The following is a 13,561-nucleotide window of genomic DNA, read 5'->3' as shown; positions in this document are numbered from 1 at the left end:
GTTGGCTGGGTAGGATTTAAAACTCTGCCCTATTCTTAGAAGTGTGTATCTGCAGCAGTTGGAAAATGCCAGGTTGCAAGCAACACATTCCACATCATGTTTAAGGCACCGATCCTGAGTATTTCAGATTCTTTGTGAGTTTATTTATTTCAGTTTACATTTTAAAAAACCAACCAAAAACCCCCCAAAAAAAAAATCCCACAAAACAAACACAGTCCTATCACTTATCTAGGCACCCAAACACTTTCTGTTCAGGGCCTTACATTTATTATCACCACAGTAATTACACTGAAACTATTCACTGAAGTGTGGTTTTTTAAGTGTGACACAACCGAGTTTGTTAAAGGTGCTTTGGAAAGGGTCCCACATTCAGAGTTTCATAAAAGATTTCAAAAAGATACGAGGCCAAGAACTAACAAGTGTCTGGGAACATAAAAAGGCTACGAAAAACACAGTTATCTGGTTAAAAAATAATCAGTGGACTTTGACAAAGGGGCAAGATGGTCTAATTTCGCACAATAACATTTATAGGTGGGTTCCACTGTGCATATAGGACACACACCTACCATAGAAGAGATGTCTGAGCCCGTGCTGCATTCTAAAACCTCTCTATAATACTGGAAGGTATCTGAACAATAGACGTATTATAAAATATGATTAAAATAATTAGTGTATTAAAAACAATTGAAGATAATGACCAATAGCTGTTTCTTTACTTTGACTGTAATGATTCAATATACTCATAGTTATGAATAGCAACAGGAAGGGAGTTGTACCAACAGAAACGTAATAGTTCAAGGCTTTTCCTCCCAGAGATTCGGGGGGGGTGTCTACTCAAGCAAGTAAAGGAGATAGAATTTAACTTCATAAAACTGTATAAAATTGAGATATTCAGATATCGTTTTGCTTCAGCGAGAGGACCCAAGAAATTCATTATGTTAGAGAACTGCCTAATAGGGCATTACTTCCCCAAAATTGGCCTTCAGGGCAAAATTTAATTCCTCCTGAGGGGTGGCAGATATTTTGTTATGAACTTCCTCTAAGATCCTAAAATGTACACATTTTTTAAAAATTTCAAATGTATAATTTGATGGAGGGACAAGAGCTTTCTTTTAGATTTTCCATTTTCTATTTCTTATTGGCTTATTGTTCACTTTAAAAGGAAAAAATCATGGTTCTAGCTGGAGAAAAGACCAATCAACTGAGGCATCTCCCATACCAGACCTTTGGGTCAATTGACAGGATGGCTGCAGTAAACATTTTCAATGAGCCCTTCACTGAAATTTATCTTCTCTCCATTCCTGCTGTCAGAGATTTAAGGCTACATGCAAACAAATGCATAGTGGCAGCACATTTGCTCACTGCAAGAATATAAAACTTTCTTTGATGCCGAGTCCAAAACACCCTTTTCCTGTTTCAAACACAGTTACCAAAGGCAGCTCATCACAAAGCAAAATAATCAAAGTAGTTAAGATTCACAAAATGTTGGTTCATGAACTCAGTAACCACTCTTTCCAAAAAGTACAGGCTATGTTTCAGCTGATAACAATCTGATCAACTCCAGTCACTTCAAACTCACTTTTTGAAAGAGTGACTTGCTCCTTACCTTTAACACAATGTTTCTTCTCAGAGGCAATTGTTTGTTTCTACAATAATCTATGTCTCACTCTATGTGTATTACCCCAGGTTAATGATGTACAAGGAGGAAGAGTAGAACTGAAGATGGTTTTGTATGTAGAGTAAGTCCCGGGAGAGCTGCTACAGTTCTGAAGTGACAGCATTTCTCTATTCCAGTACTCAGACATTGCTCCAGAAATGGACAACAGAAATTGCATTTTCAGATGTGAAAGTACTTCTGTGGTCCTACTTCCAGATTTTGGTTCTGGGTGTTGCATTCTTCTAAATTACAACCCGCTTTTCTGTAAGAATTCAAAATGCAACTCTTTCACCTTGTGCTTTGGATTTTCATTATTACTGCTACATTAGGTACACAGTGCAAAATGGAAATGAACAAAGGAATAAGTGAAGCCAAAAAATCCAACCTGTATGACTCACCATACGATACAAAAACATTTTTTGCATAAGTCAGAGAACCTATTCTACGAAAAGAAAAATACGCTTCCCCCCCCCCCCCCCCTTAAAGTTGTAGATTAGGTAGGTGGTTTCCTCTGGATATGTTTCTGGCAGGCAAGTTCTGAAAAACCTTGTTCCAAGAATCCTGCAGACTGAAAACACAGCTGTTCAGATTCACTGATCTAACCTTTACTCCATGGGTACTCCTATTGGTGAAGGAGGCTTAAGAGCAGACAAAATGACAGCTGGTCCATTCCTTCTCTTGCACATAAATCCCAATTAGAATAGGATTAAGATAACTGGAAAACAACCTATTGATTGAACAACAAATCCTGCCTAGCAAGGGGATATATATGATTTAAACAATTTAAAATGTTTCAAGTGGCTTTTAAATACTCTCGTAATAATGGTCACTTGAAAAGAGAAGTAACATTTTAGAAAACTCCTTCCAGCTACCTCAGTCTACTGGTTTAGATCAGGGAAAGACATGTTAAATACTCTTCTGGTCTGTAACTATATAACATCTACAAGTAGGGTTCTTTAAAACATTTAAATAATTTTAGGGCATAAATTTAGGAGAATACTTTAGACCATAAAAATTCCAAGCAATGCAATCCCATTGACTTTAGTTTGATCTTGAAATACAGATCTCATTCCTCCACCCACTGAGAATAGATCCCATTTATGTCAGAGTACAAATTCTGGCCCAAACCAGACTTCCTTATTTCTGATGTAAACACTTGCTGCTTTAAATATTTTTAAGCATTCCAAAGTCCACATATGTACTTAAATTTTAAGATGAACTTCACAGAAGGTAAAGATGAAATAAGTGGGGGGAAGGTTCAAAATATGATAAGGCAGACTAGACTAACTTACAAAAGCTTAAAGAGAAAGACTCTCTCCATTGGTTTCTGCAGCAAGAATTCATTTAATTCCACGTGGTGTTTGAATTCATTCTCAAATCCATACACCAAACTCATATAAATTCCCATGTAATCTATCTCTTGATACACCTCAATGCACTTGCCTTTGAACATTTGCTTTTATGTGGTAATTTTTTAAATTTCAGGTGCTGACCAAATTAGGTATACATTAATATTTAAAAAATAGAAATAAAATCTTCACTGGAGAATAAAACATGGGGTCTCTGCAAGTTTGAACAAAACCTCAGGGTGGATCACAGTATAAATAAAACAATAAAGCATCCTTAATTCCAGTGCAGAGGGGGATAATCTGCTCGTGTACATGGGTGAGTGATGACATACTAGAAAGGTGAAATTGAACTAAATATCAATTTCTATTGAATTATAAGGCTGTAATTTTACCATCAAGTGTGCAATTCTTTAGCACCTTAGAATTTGCTAGTAATGAGCCTGATTTGCCACCAAGATTCAGGTCACTGTACTGACCTGCAAAATAAACCACCTCACCAAATCCTGCTGAGTTTAGTCACTCAATGAATTACCAGGTAAAAACCCAAACATGCGGAGCGGCTCTCCTGCTGGTGTCCTTACAAAGACTTGAGTTACATGATACTGAAGGTAACAAAGAGATTCCAGATTCACATTACATCTTTATGCTGTTTGATTTGCTTAGAATTTTTTTCCACAACTGGATTTTCCTAGGGCAGTTCCACTTGTTCTGCAAGTTTCCTAGATTGATTTTGGATGGCTGACTCTCACTTAGGTAAATGAAAAGGTCAAAATGTATGCCATCCCTTAAGGCACATAGTGCTGTTTTCAGCAGAAGTCCACAGCAAGTCAGCTGAATGGAAATGCAGTATGAGAGCCACTGGCATTTTACACTCATCTTGGTAACACTGAAATGATGATCCCAAAATCCTTACTTAGACAAAGCTTCCCCTGAGTCCCAGATAGCTGATCAGTAATTGCACAGATTAACACTAGCATTCAATGACAGACCTGGCTGTTTAAAGTTTATCTTACTTTAGGTTAGCAGTTCTAAAACATTCTTCCAGCTATGAATACAGCCTTTCTAAAAATTTTATCTAGGAAACTGAATTAAAACTACTATCTCAAAAAAACCCATGCCATCTACAGTGCTAATATTACATGTTAAAACACATGCAGGTGAAATAAGTTTAATGAGAAATGGGAATACTTAATAAGTTTTAAATATCTGTTTATCACCAGAAGCATAGAGAAAGAAAATAAAAGAAAGAGAAATAACAAAATAATAAAAGTTTACTTCTATCATGGTCCTGTAAGATTCTGGTTTGGGCATTTAAGAGTTAAAGAAGCAATGGCACGCTAACCGAGCACATTAAAACAAAGAGTTGGCAGCTTCTGAAGGAAAAGGGCTTGTGCTCCACTGTTCCAACTTGTCAGTCAACTCATGCCAGCACTCTCCTTGTCTGCCTCCTCTCCACACCCTCCTTACATGTGTCTGTCTGGACTGATCTGCTCATCTGTTCAGGGACTCTTCTGACAAGTCAAAAATTCTGCCTTCTCTCTCCTCTGGAATTGGATCAAATCACCTCAGCTTTTTTTGCAGCCCCACCAGGAGGCTTTTTGCTTATGGTCTGATTCTGTTTACCTTCACTACTTGTCTGTTTTTGATTTGTAGAATGGAGGAAGCCGAATTGCTGAAAGAAAGATTCCAGGCCATAACAGTAAGTGCTTACGATTATAACTTGCTACTAGAAAAAAAAGGCTTAGAAGTAGCATTGTCTTAATGAGCTGCTGTGTGTTTGCTGAATAATGATTTATCCCAGGACAGAAAGAGATTTTATGTCTGCTTGAAATTGTTATTTTTAAATACTGGTTTATAGACTATTGCTTTAAAACAGCTAAGTTGCCTGTACTGACTTTATTATGGGTTGTATTGCACTTTCAAATTAAATTCAAAGCACTGAAAGTATGTGTGCAAATCACTACTGGACAGTCTAAAATACACGTTACTGTCATCATACTGAATGTTTGCCTGAAGGTCAAAAGCAAGCTAGAGAATTCCAGAACAAATCAATTTTCTCATTTCACAACATGACTGAGAGATTAAAGATTTTTGGTTTGCATTCTGGAATTAAATTTAATATCTGAATCATTGACAATCTATCATTAGTATCGCTGCCTGGACAGTAAAAAAGGAGAAGCCTGGATTAAACAAATTCCTACCTGTCAGTTTTCAGAGGAAGGACTCACTGAAGTTTATGCAGAAGACATTAGAAATCATTTGCAGTTTCTCTTCTAAAGGGAAATCTGAGTCAAAAGATTTATAATTTGTAAAAGGAACTACTGAGCTATTTTTAAAGTAATATAACCTAATGTAACAAAAACTGGCTGAATCCTAATTCACCTCTGATTTGATCTCCACTGAAACTTATTCAGTTACAAAAGAATTGAACTGAAGCAAATTTTGGCCCTATGGGATGAAAGGAAACCTCCAGAAGGATCACTCACTCTCTCGGGCATTTGTTTAAAAACAAATGATGGAAACAGAGATATTTTTCGCACTCTTAGCATGACAGACTAGTTGCGAAACAAAAGCTACTGGCAGAATAAATAGTGGGCAGAGTTAAAAAAAACTCATTGGAATCGAAATAAATATGAGAAGGGTAGCTGGAAATCTACAGGAATCTAATAGGTTGCGATTTAAGTTGGTTGAGTTTTAATTGTGGCACTTGATAAAAGCCAACAGATCCATTTATCGTAATTACTTGAGACCTGACGCAAGCCCACAATAGGGTAATTTGAAATGTTTTAGAGGGTTTAGAGTACATTGATTTGTTTAACTGTAACGGTGCTTGAACCAGGGTCAGAACCTGGACTTTGCCTCTAGAGTATGGGCTCAAAAGATAACAACTGTTTGGGCACTCCAGAGAAGGCCAGGCCTTACGATGTTTTAGACTCCCTGGGATCCAGGAGAAGGAATGGGCAGCACGTTTGCCTGATGAGGACTCTATGAACATGCTGGAGTGAGTGTCCTCCACCTGCACCTGTGCCTCCAGATGAATAATGAAGTATTTTTTTAAGGAACTGGGGCAGCTTCCAGTGTCTTGCATTACAAGAAATAGGAAATCATATTTAGGCCATGACTTCATTTATTACACTTGCTTTGTAAAGAAACTATTTGTTCTCTGCTTTCATCAGTCAATAGCATTTAGTTGAAACACTTGATGTATTTGTTCTAATGGACTGCAGAAATAAAGCAGCCCAAATAAGTGAGGTTATCTTCAGGCTTAAGAATCTGTAGTATGAGTTGTCTAGGAAAACAGCACATTACAGTTACAATTGCAAGTTACTCAGTGGCTCTGGGAAGATTTGTCTCAAGTAACAGGCCTGGGAATTTCCAGTGCTACCCACCAGATGTTTGCTGTAAAGGATCTAAGAGAAGAAAGCAAGGGGCACTCAAAGTAATAAACAACTGCACCTGCACTAAACCTGACTGGTTTCTGTTGTTAAATGCCTGGCTCCTTGACAGCATCTGGCTCTCACAGAGCCAGTAGGGGATTTCAAATTGTTTTTCATATCTTCTCTACGTGGCAAATAAATTAAAAAAAATATTAGTTTATGATTATATATTTTGATGCTTACATGGCTCTGAAAAAGAAACTTTTTTCTTTGTTATGTAGCTTCCACCTGCTGGTGCACATAAAATATAAGAAGTAAAACATCAGATGCATCCATTTTATCAGTGAGATTGTAATATCTTAAAATATGAAAGCTGCAATATTTTTAATGTTTGATGGGGTTTGACATTTTTAATCTCTGGAAAATTATATGAAAAGAAAAATATATTAGCTAAAACATTAGCCGCTCCTTTGACTGACAATAGGTGGCATTTGCCATGGGACCAAGACCACCAGCACTGGCACCACTGTAGAACAGTGCCACAAATTAATGGACTTGGCACACGAGACACTTCACAAGATGCTGCTCCGTGGATGCGTTTCCCCTTCTTTCAGACAGATCCACTTAGAACACAATTCATTTTTACTCTCAAAAGTCAGGAAAGATTCCCACCTGTTTCAGTAGTAGTGAAAATTAGGACCAAGGCTCAAGTCTTACCTTGCATTGATGCACAAGAGAAAGGAACAGCTGAAGGTGTTCACATCCTGCTCACAGTAACAAGAGCATAGTAAGAGAGGATTCAAGGACTTCTGCCAGAAACATGATTATCTACAGGGGCAGAGCATGAAGTTTGGTAGAAGCATGGATCATTTAGCTATCCAGGAATAAACATTTATTCCACTAGATAGGTATAGTATAGTCAAAGCTTTGTAAAGCAAGACATGATGTGCAGACAAGTTTTCTAACAGGTTTTAAAAGTTATTCTGGTGCACAACGTCAAATAGATTCCTCATACTTTTTAGCTTCTGGCATTAGATTAGAATATATAAAGATATAGACTAGATATATAAAAGACAATCTATTTCAATTTCTAGATAATTGTATAATAGATACTTAATACCAACCAGTGAAATTAAAACATGCTAGAACACCAAAGGGTACAAGTAGAAAGCTTTCAGAAAAAAAAATATTGGATGTAAAAGAAGCATAGACTTAAAAAAGGAAACAGGCAAAAGTTTTGCTACTGAATAAGTTCCTTATTACACAGTTAGTTTAAAATGCAGTTATTTATGCCTTTACACTGATTTCTATCTGCACAGTAGTTTGTGTACAAATTCTCATTTCAGACTCCTAAACTCTTATTGCATCTCCACTGGTACAAAAAGAATATTTAAATTAACTTAGAATATTTTTTAATAGTATAAACCAAGTAAAAGTTCATTTTCTGGTTAAGCGTCTTACCTAGAAACTTAGTAAAGAGAAAAAAAAAATGTTTCCTTAAGAATTGTAACAAAGCTCTTGACACTCATTCACCTACTAAATCCCAGCATACTATGAGTAGTGCTTGGCCACCTGTAGTCCTGCCCTCCATCTCCACAAGGCTAGGTGGTTTCTTCCACTTCCTTCAACAAAGCATCCTTAGAGCCTGTGGTCATGCTGCTGATTTCTAATTTCCAGTAACAGCAAACTGATTCAGCCAAGCACACCATGTCTCTTCCTGTTTCCAAATCCCAGATCCTAGGGAAACGGTGGAGAACAACTCCCAACCTTACGTCCAGCACTTCCTCACTGACTTTCTACACTCCTTACACACAGCTGGCTCCTCAGGTGGACTGGAAGGACAAGTCTCTTCCTATATTTGTGAAGAACTTACCTCCTTCCAAAACCATACTTGTCTGAAAACAGACTGTTAAAAAAAAGCTATCAGTCTTTTAACAAAATCCAGCTGTTCTAATTGAAAGGAAAGAGGCACTAGCCTCCAGTCAGCAAACAATTCTGCACAGAACAACAGAAGATTCCATTTACTTCTCTAAAACATACCAAGAAACAAGTGCAAAATATGCTATGCCAAACAACAGAATTTTACGGCATTAAGGCTGGCCAAGAGAATAGCCAATTAATACATCTTATAAAAGTTAGTTTCATTTGGCATGATTTCTTTCCCACTGGCTGCTGAGGACACAAAGTACTAAATCAGCGTTTGGCCTCATACAGAGGAGCCACAAGGGTACTCCATGTGGCAGTGCTATCCAAAGACACGAGAGGCTCAAGCATTGCCAGCATTCAGACACTGTTCACCCATTTCCTTTGTTCTACAACCTGTAACAAAAAGGATGAAGGTGGCACTATGACAGATCAGCACTACTTGAGGTTTTTCCTTTTAAAATTCAGCAACCATGAAAATAGCCTGTGCACAGGCAAAAATTTTATTTTTTCTTAAACTGAGAGGTAGCAACAACATATATGAAGCATACCACATTTCTCTGTGTTCATCTTTACCATTATCTGACTAACAAAATAAATTTCTAAGTCTTTGTTTATTCCTGTTTATTTCAGCTATTAGCCACAAGATACACAAACTCAGTGCTGGATTCACCGACAGCCCATTTCATTTAGTGATGTATCACAGCTGCACAGTGCAGACCATGCAGGCTCTTTCCTCTCCTAAACCATGTGTGGGCTGCCTTAGGAATTTGGGTCAGGTCCCATTTTTAGTCTCACTCTGCATGTACAATTCTGCTCAAATATACTTTCTTCCTGTTTTCTTCCCCTACCCTTGCTAAGAGTAAATAGTTTCTATTTTGTATCATCCCTCCTTTGTGGTCATTAACATGTTTAAACATACTTTGGAGAAAGAGCAGTGGAAACTATACCTGCGCAGGACGTGAGCTGTCGCTACAAAGAATTATGCACTGCCTAAGCATCACTTAAGCTTTAAAATAAGGCTTTATTTGCATGGATTGATTTCACCCTACTGAACAACACTTAAACGATATTTTTGTTAAAAAGTAATTTCTCTAAACAAAGTTTCATTGTTCTCTTAATTTATAGGACAAAAGAAAACTGCAAGAAGAAATTACACAGAAACGTCTAAAAGTGGAAGAGGAAAAAATGAAGCACCAACATTTAAAGGTAAGTAAAGTGTTGGATTTATGTAACTAAAGATAGCCTCAAGTAACACAGCATGAATAAAGGTTTTGGATTTTGGAGTGCAAATCTTCATGCATTTAAGTCATGCTTTTACTGTCAAATTTTCACAGCTTTTTGGAGTCTTGCCAGGACTCCATTTGACTTTAATAAGCATCATTCTTTGAAAAAAATTACATTCCAGAGCTGGTGTTATTTGATCACTTTCATGGCATAAAATGAGATCATAACCAGGAATAACTCACAGATGAAAATTAAGCCTCACATGTCAGACTGGGTGTGTTCACTCCCTAATCCCACTACAGCAACCTTACTTGGTACAGGGTGCAGCACAACCATTAAGTCTAATTGCACTGTTTTCTAGAAAAAAAGCAGCCTATTTTTTGGGGGTGGGTTATAGGCTTTTTTCAGTTTGTTTAATGACTCTTTAGTAAAATAATGCTGCTTCTTTATATATTATAAAAAAGAAAAAGAATAAATAATGCAAATATTTCCCTCAAATATAGCCTGGTAAACTCAGGATTACAAATTCCAAGTTACTAAGAAACTAAAAGATGCATCTCTGCAGAGACTTGAAATTGCAGTGATTTCTACCCAGCACCACTATTCTTTAAACACCTGTTGCAGTTTGGCAGTACGTGTCATGTAGGGAGATAAGACAAAATCTGTGCTTCCAGAAATATGCAAGTCTTGGTATTTTACATACCCTTTTCATTATGTGAGCAGATAAACAGTTTCAAGAAGATATGTTGAATCTAACACCAGAAGCGTGGCACATCTCCTCCAGGAAATGTGAGAGAAGCATATTTAAAACAGACTCCTCTTCAAAACAGACACCGGATCCTGGGTTTCATCCACCCTCTTCTTTTGTGTCAAGCCAAAAAAAAATGAGAAACTATGATAAACTATTTCACTAGTGGGCCAGGAGAGCTAACACAAAAGTCACCCATGCTCAGGTTTTATTTTTATTTTACTCCAAGGACAGGCTTGACCAACTGTGTAACATCTTATTTAAAAGGAAGAGGAATATCTTTTTCAAGTCCTGTAACTATTGAGCAGCAAACATGTGACTATCTTCACCTTAGTACATGGTTACATGGAGTACTGAAAGTTATGTTTCAAGTTTCCATGTCTATAAATTCAGAATGACTCTTTTGCCCTTCTTTATAGAAGGATAAACTGATCTGTTCTAGACAATCAGCTAATCCTCACTGCTGCTGTGTGCAGAGAGAACCTTAGGGCAGTTTCCTTACAGATGTAGTACATTTGTAGACAAAATTAATAGGTATAATGGAGCTTTAAAAGTTAAGAAAGCAAAAACCCACCTTGCATTTATTCTGAGGAAGTTTTATGGAGTTTTTACAGAGGCTAAAATGCTCCTGGAAAAATGTTACCGAAATAGTTTTCCTTTGGAAGAGAACAGAGGATATGATTCCTTTGCCTGTCCCATGAAAAATCATTCAGTAGAGTTTTTAAATTAAAATCAGTGGTATTGCATAAACAAAGTGAATCACAGATCTATAGAGAAAATTATTCACTTGGCAAAGAAGGATCAAGCATACATTTAAATACATATATGTATAAGGTGTATAAACACATACATATCACTAGCTATTTGGAATACCCAAAATGTAAGTTACTTTTTACAACTAAATAATAAGACAGGCACCCAATATCAAATGCAACATTACTGCTGAACATCCTCTGCTTGATGCCCTAGAGGTTTTGTCCTTTAATGAACATTTATGCTTCAGACTAATCTAGGTATTTCAGTGGAGTAAAACAACGAAAGGATCTAGTACATAAATTGCTTTAAAACATATTTAGACTTTTAAAACATTAGGACACTGGTAAATTTTATAGAAGAATCATTTCCCTAGTGACTGATTTCACTCATTTACACTCTTACCAATTGTTCACGGTGAAATCTAGAGCTCTATGACCTACTGAACATAACTCGCACCTGTCCCCTAGGTTAGTAAATCTCACTGTCATATGGATGTTCCTGTTAGCTGGATATCACTGTCCTGTTCCTCATTTTGTCCTTCATTCCTATTTATAACCCTTAGCAACAGGTTTATTAAAAGGCTGTTGTTTTGTTTGGGGGGAGGGGTTGGAACTTTTTTTTTAGTGTTTTTTTTTGTTGTGGTTTTTTAAAAAAAAAAAAAAAAACTTCCTTTTTGTAAGTAGGAATCTCTGTCCTGGCTTCCCAATGACTCTGTTTGCTATCCCCAAGCAAACTTCTTACTAGAAAGACAGGGATGAGGCATCATAACAGATCTTAGTTACCTGGTAGAATTGTAAGGGATATATATTTCTTCTCCATTATGTGTGCACTTCTGCCACATGAAGTAGAGGGCATTCAAGCAAATACATCTGTGTGGATAGGGCTGCATAGAACTGCAAGGGGCAATGGGGGCTGCTAGTGAGGGTACAGGGCAAATTTCATCAAGTACTTCTAGATGCACCAGTAACTAATTCTTCCTTCTATCTGGAATCCTTCTCACTGAGGCAAAAAGAGAAAGGACTAGACAGAGTTGCTTGAAATGCAGTCAACACTGATTTGCATGTACTTTCCATGGGCTTTTATAGTTTAACTTATTAAGTTTCTGGCTTCTGACAATGCCTGAACTCCATCAGTGCTCCCCTGTAGGTGCTAGTCACACACTTTCTTGTTCCAGCAGTTAACAGTGTTGAACTACATTTTCTGTGAAAAACTGAAAATGACTTATGCCTTCCCAAAAATGCCACAAGGTGAACTGCCACAGCCCTGGGAGAGCAAGACCCACAAACCCAAAACACCCTTGCCTTCCAATGAAGGATGAATCTTTCAGTGCTAGTCCAGCCTTGTTAAGGACTAAAGTGGAGTTATACCTGGAGCACACATCGTAAATTATTCACAGAATTTGCAGAATATTGTCACACTACTCCTGATGTGACCATGAACTACAAAAATAAAATTATTCCTTTCATTTAAGTGGTCAGCACTCTGGCCATTCCCAGAGTCTTACCACATCACAGTGTATAAGTATCCCTTTCCCTTAACATACTGAGCCTAATGCAAAATGAAAATGCTTTTATGTCAGTGCTATAACACATGCATGACCCAGTACCGAGATAGAGACATTTTGCCATGGAAGAAAATGCCAGACAGCAGAAAGAACCTGGCAGCCCTAAAGCAGCTGCTCCTGCACTCATTGGTGCCACTGCCTGGATGGAGCAGACTTGAAAACATCTTTTATTCAAAGGCTGTTTCCAAATACACAATGTGTCATTCTTTTAAAAATGGCTAATTAAATGAAAAAGGTTACATGGCATTCAGTTGGGAGCAGCAGCAAACTACTCCAGAAAAATGCAAAAATAACACTATTGTATTATGCTTGTATTTGGGGAGTTCGTTTTCTTGGGCCTAACCCTATACATACACAGAGCTTTTGTTGATTTCAACAGATGTTATCGGGTTTTGAGGTCTACAGTGGCAGCCCTGCTGTAAATCTCACAAGGAACTATAGATTTATTTTTGGAGATATCAATGCTAGACTAATTCAGTTCCATCCAGGATCAAAATCTCACTTTCTAGGAGCCCTACTTATCATTAAAATCTAAATAGCTTGATTGAAAGGGAATTAATAACTATGTTCCCTCCAGCTTGAGAACACAGTATTTTGTGGTCAATAGGAGTTGTGCCAACATCTACCAGACCACATAGAACTATTCTATTAAAATCTGCATTTATTTAATTAGAGCCTAAGACACAACTACCAAGAAGTGCTGCCAAGTGATTCTATAGAGTCAAGGCTCGGGATTGTCTGGAGCAGCCCTTATTTCCCACAGATTTCCTAGGATCCAGTGTTGAGAGAGAGAAAGAAAGAGAGAATACTGTCCTGAGGGACTAAGGCAACTGTAAACATTGCTCTTACATCCCACAGGTAAAAAAAAACAAAACAAAAAAAAAGCACCATGAAGTGCTACAGACTTCCCAACAAGCCTGTTCCAGACAGGCTTTCTATATCATATATGTCACACATCAA

The 13,561-nt window shown here is 37.4% G+C and overlaps 1 protein-coding gene across 1 annotated transcript in view; it reads left to right on the top strand.

Annotated features, from left to right (window-relative positions):
• PALMD (palmdelphin) overlaps nucleotides 1-13,561 on the top strand; it is a 49,893-nt gene that overhangs the window by 20,126 nt on the left and 16,206 nt on the right. Inside the window, exons 2-3 of the mRNA XM_064664674.1 lie at nucleotides 4,660-4,705; nucleotides 9,435-9,515. Coding sequence (XP_064520744.1) covers nucleotides 4,660-4,705; nucleotides 9,435-9,515 — 127 coding nt within the window. The remainder of the gene's footprint in view (nucleotides 1-4,659; nucleotides 4,706-9,434; nucleotides 9,516-13,561) is intronic.

The sequence above is a fragment of the Pseudopipra pipra genome, chromosome 9 (genome assembly GCF_036250125.1).
Source record: "Pseudopipra pipra isolate bDixPip1 chromosome 9, bDixPip1.hap1, whole genome shotgun sequence".
Classification (NCBI taxonomy): domain Eukaryota; kingdom Metazoa; phylum Chordata; class Aves; order Passeriformes; family Pipridae; genus Pseudopipra; species Pseudopipra pipra.
This window is presented reverse-complemented; position numbering and strand designations above follow the sequence as displayed.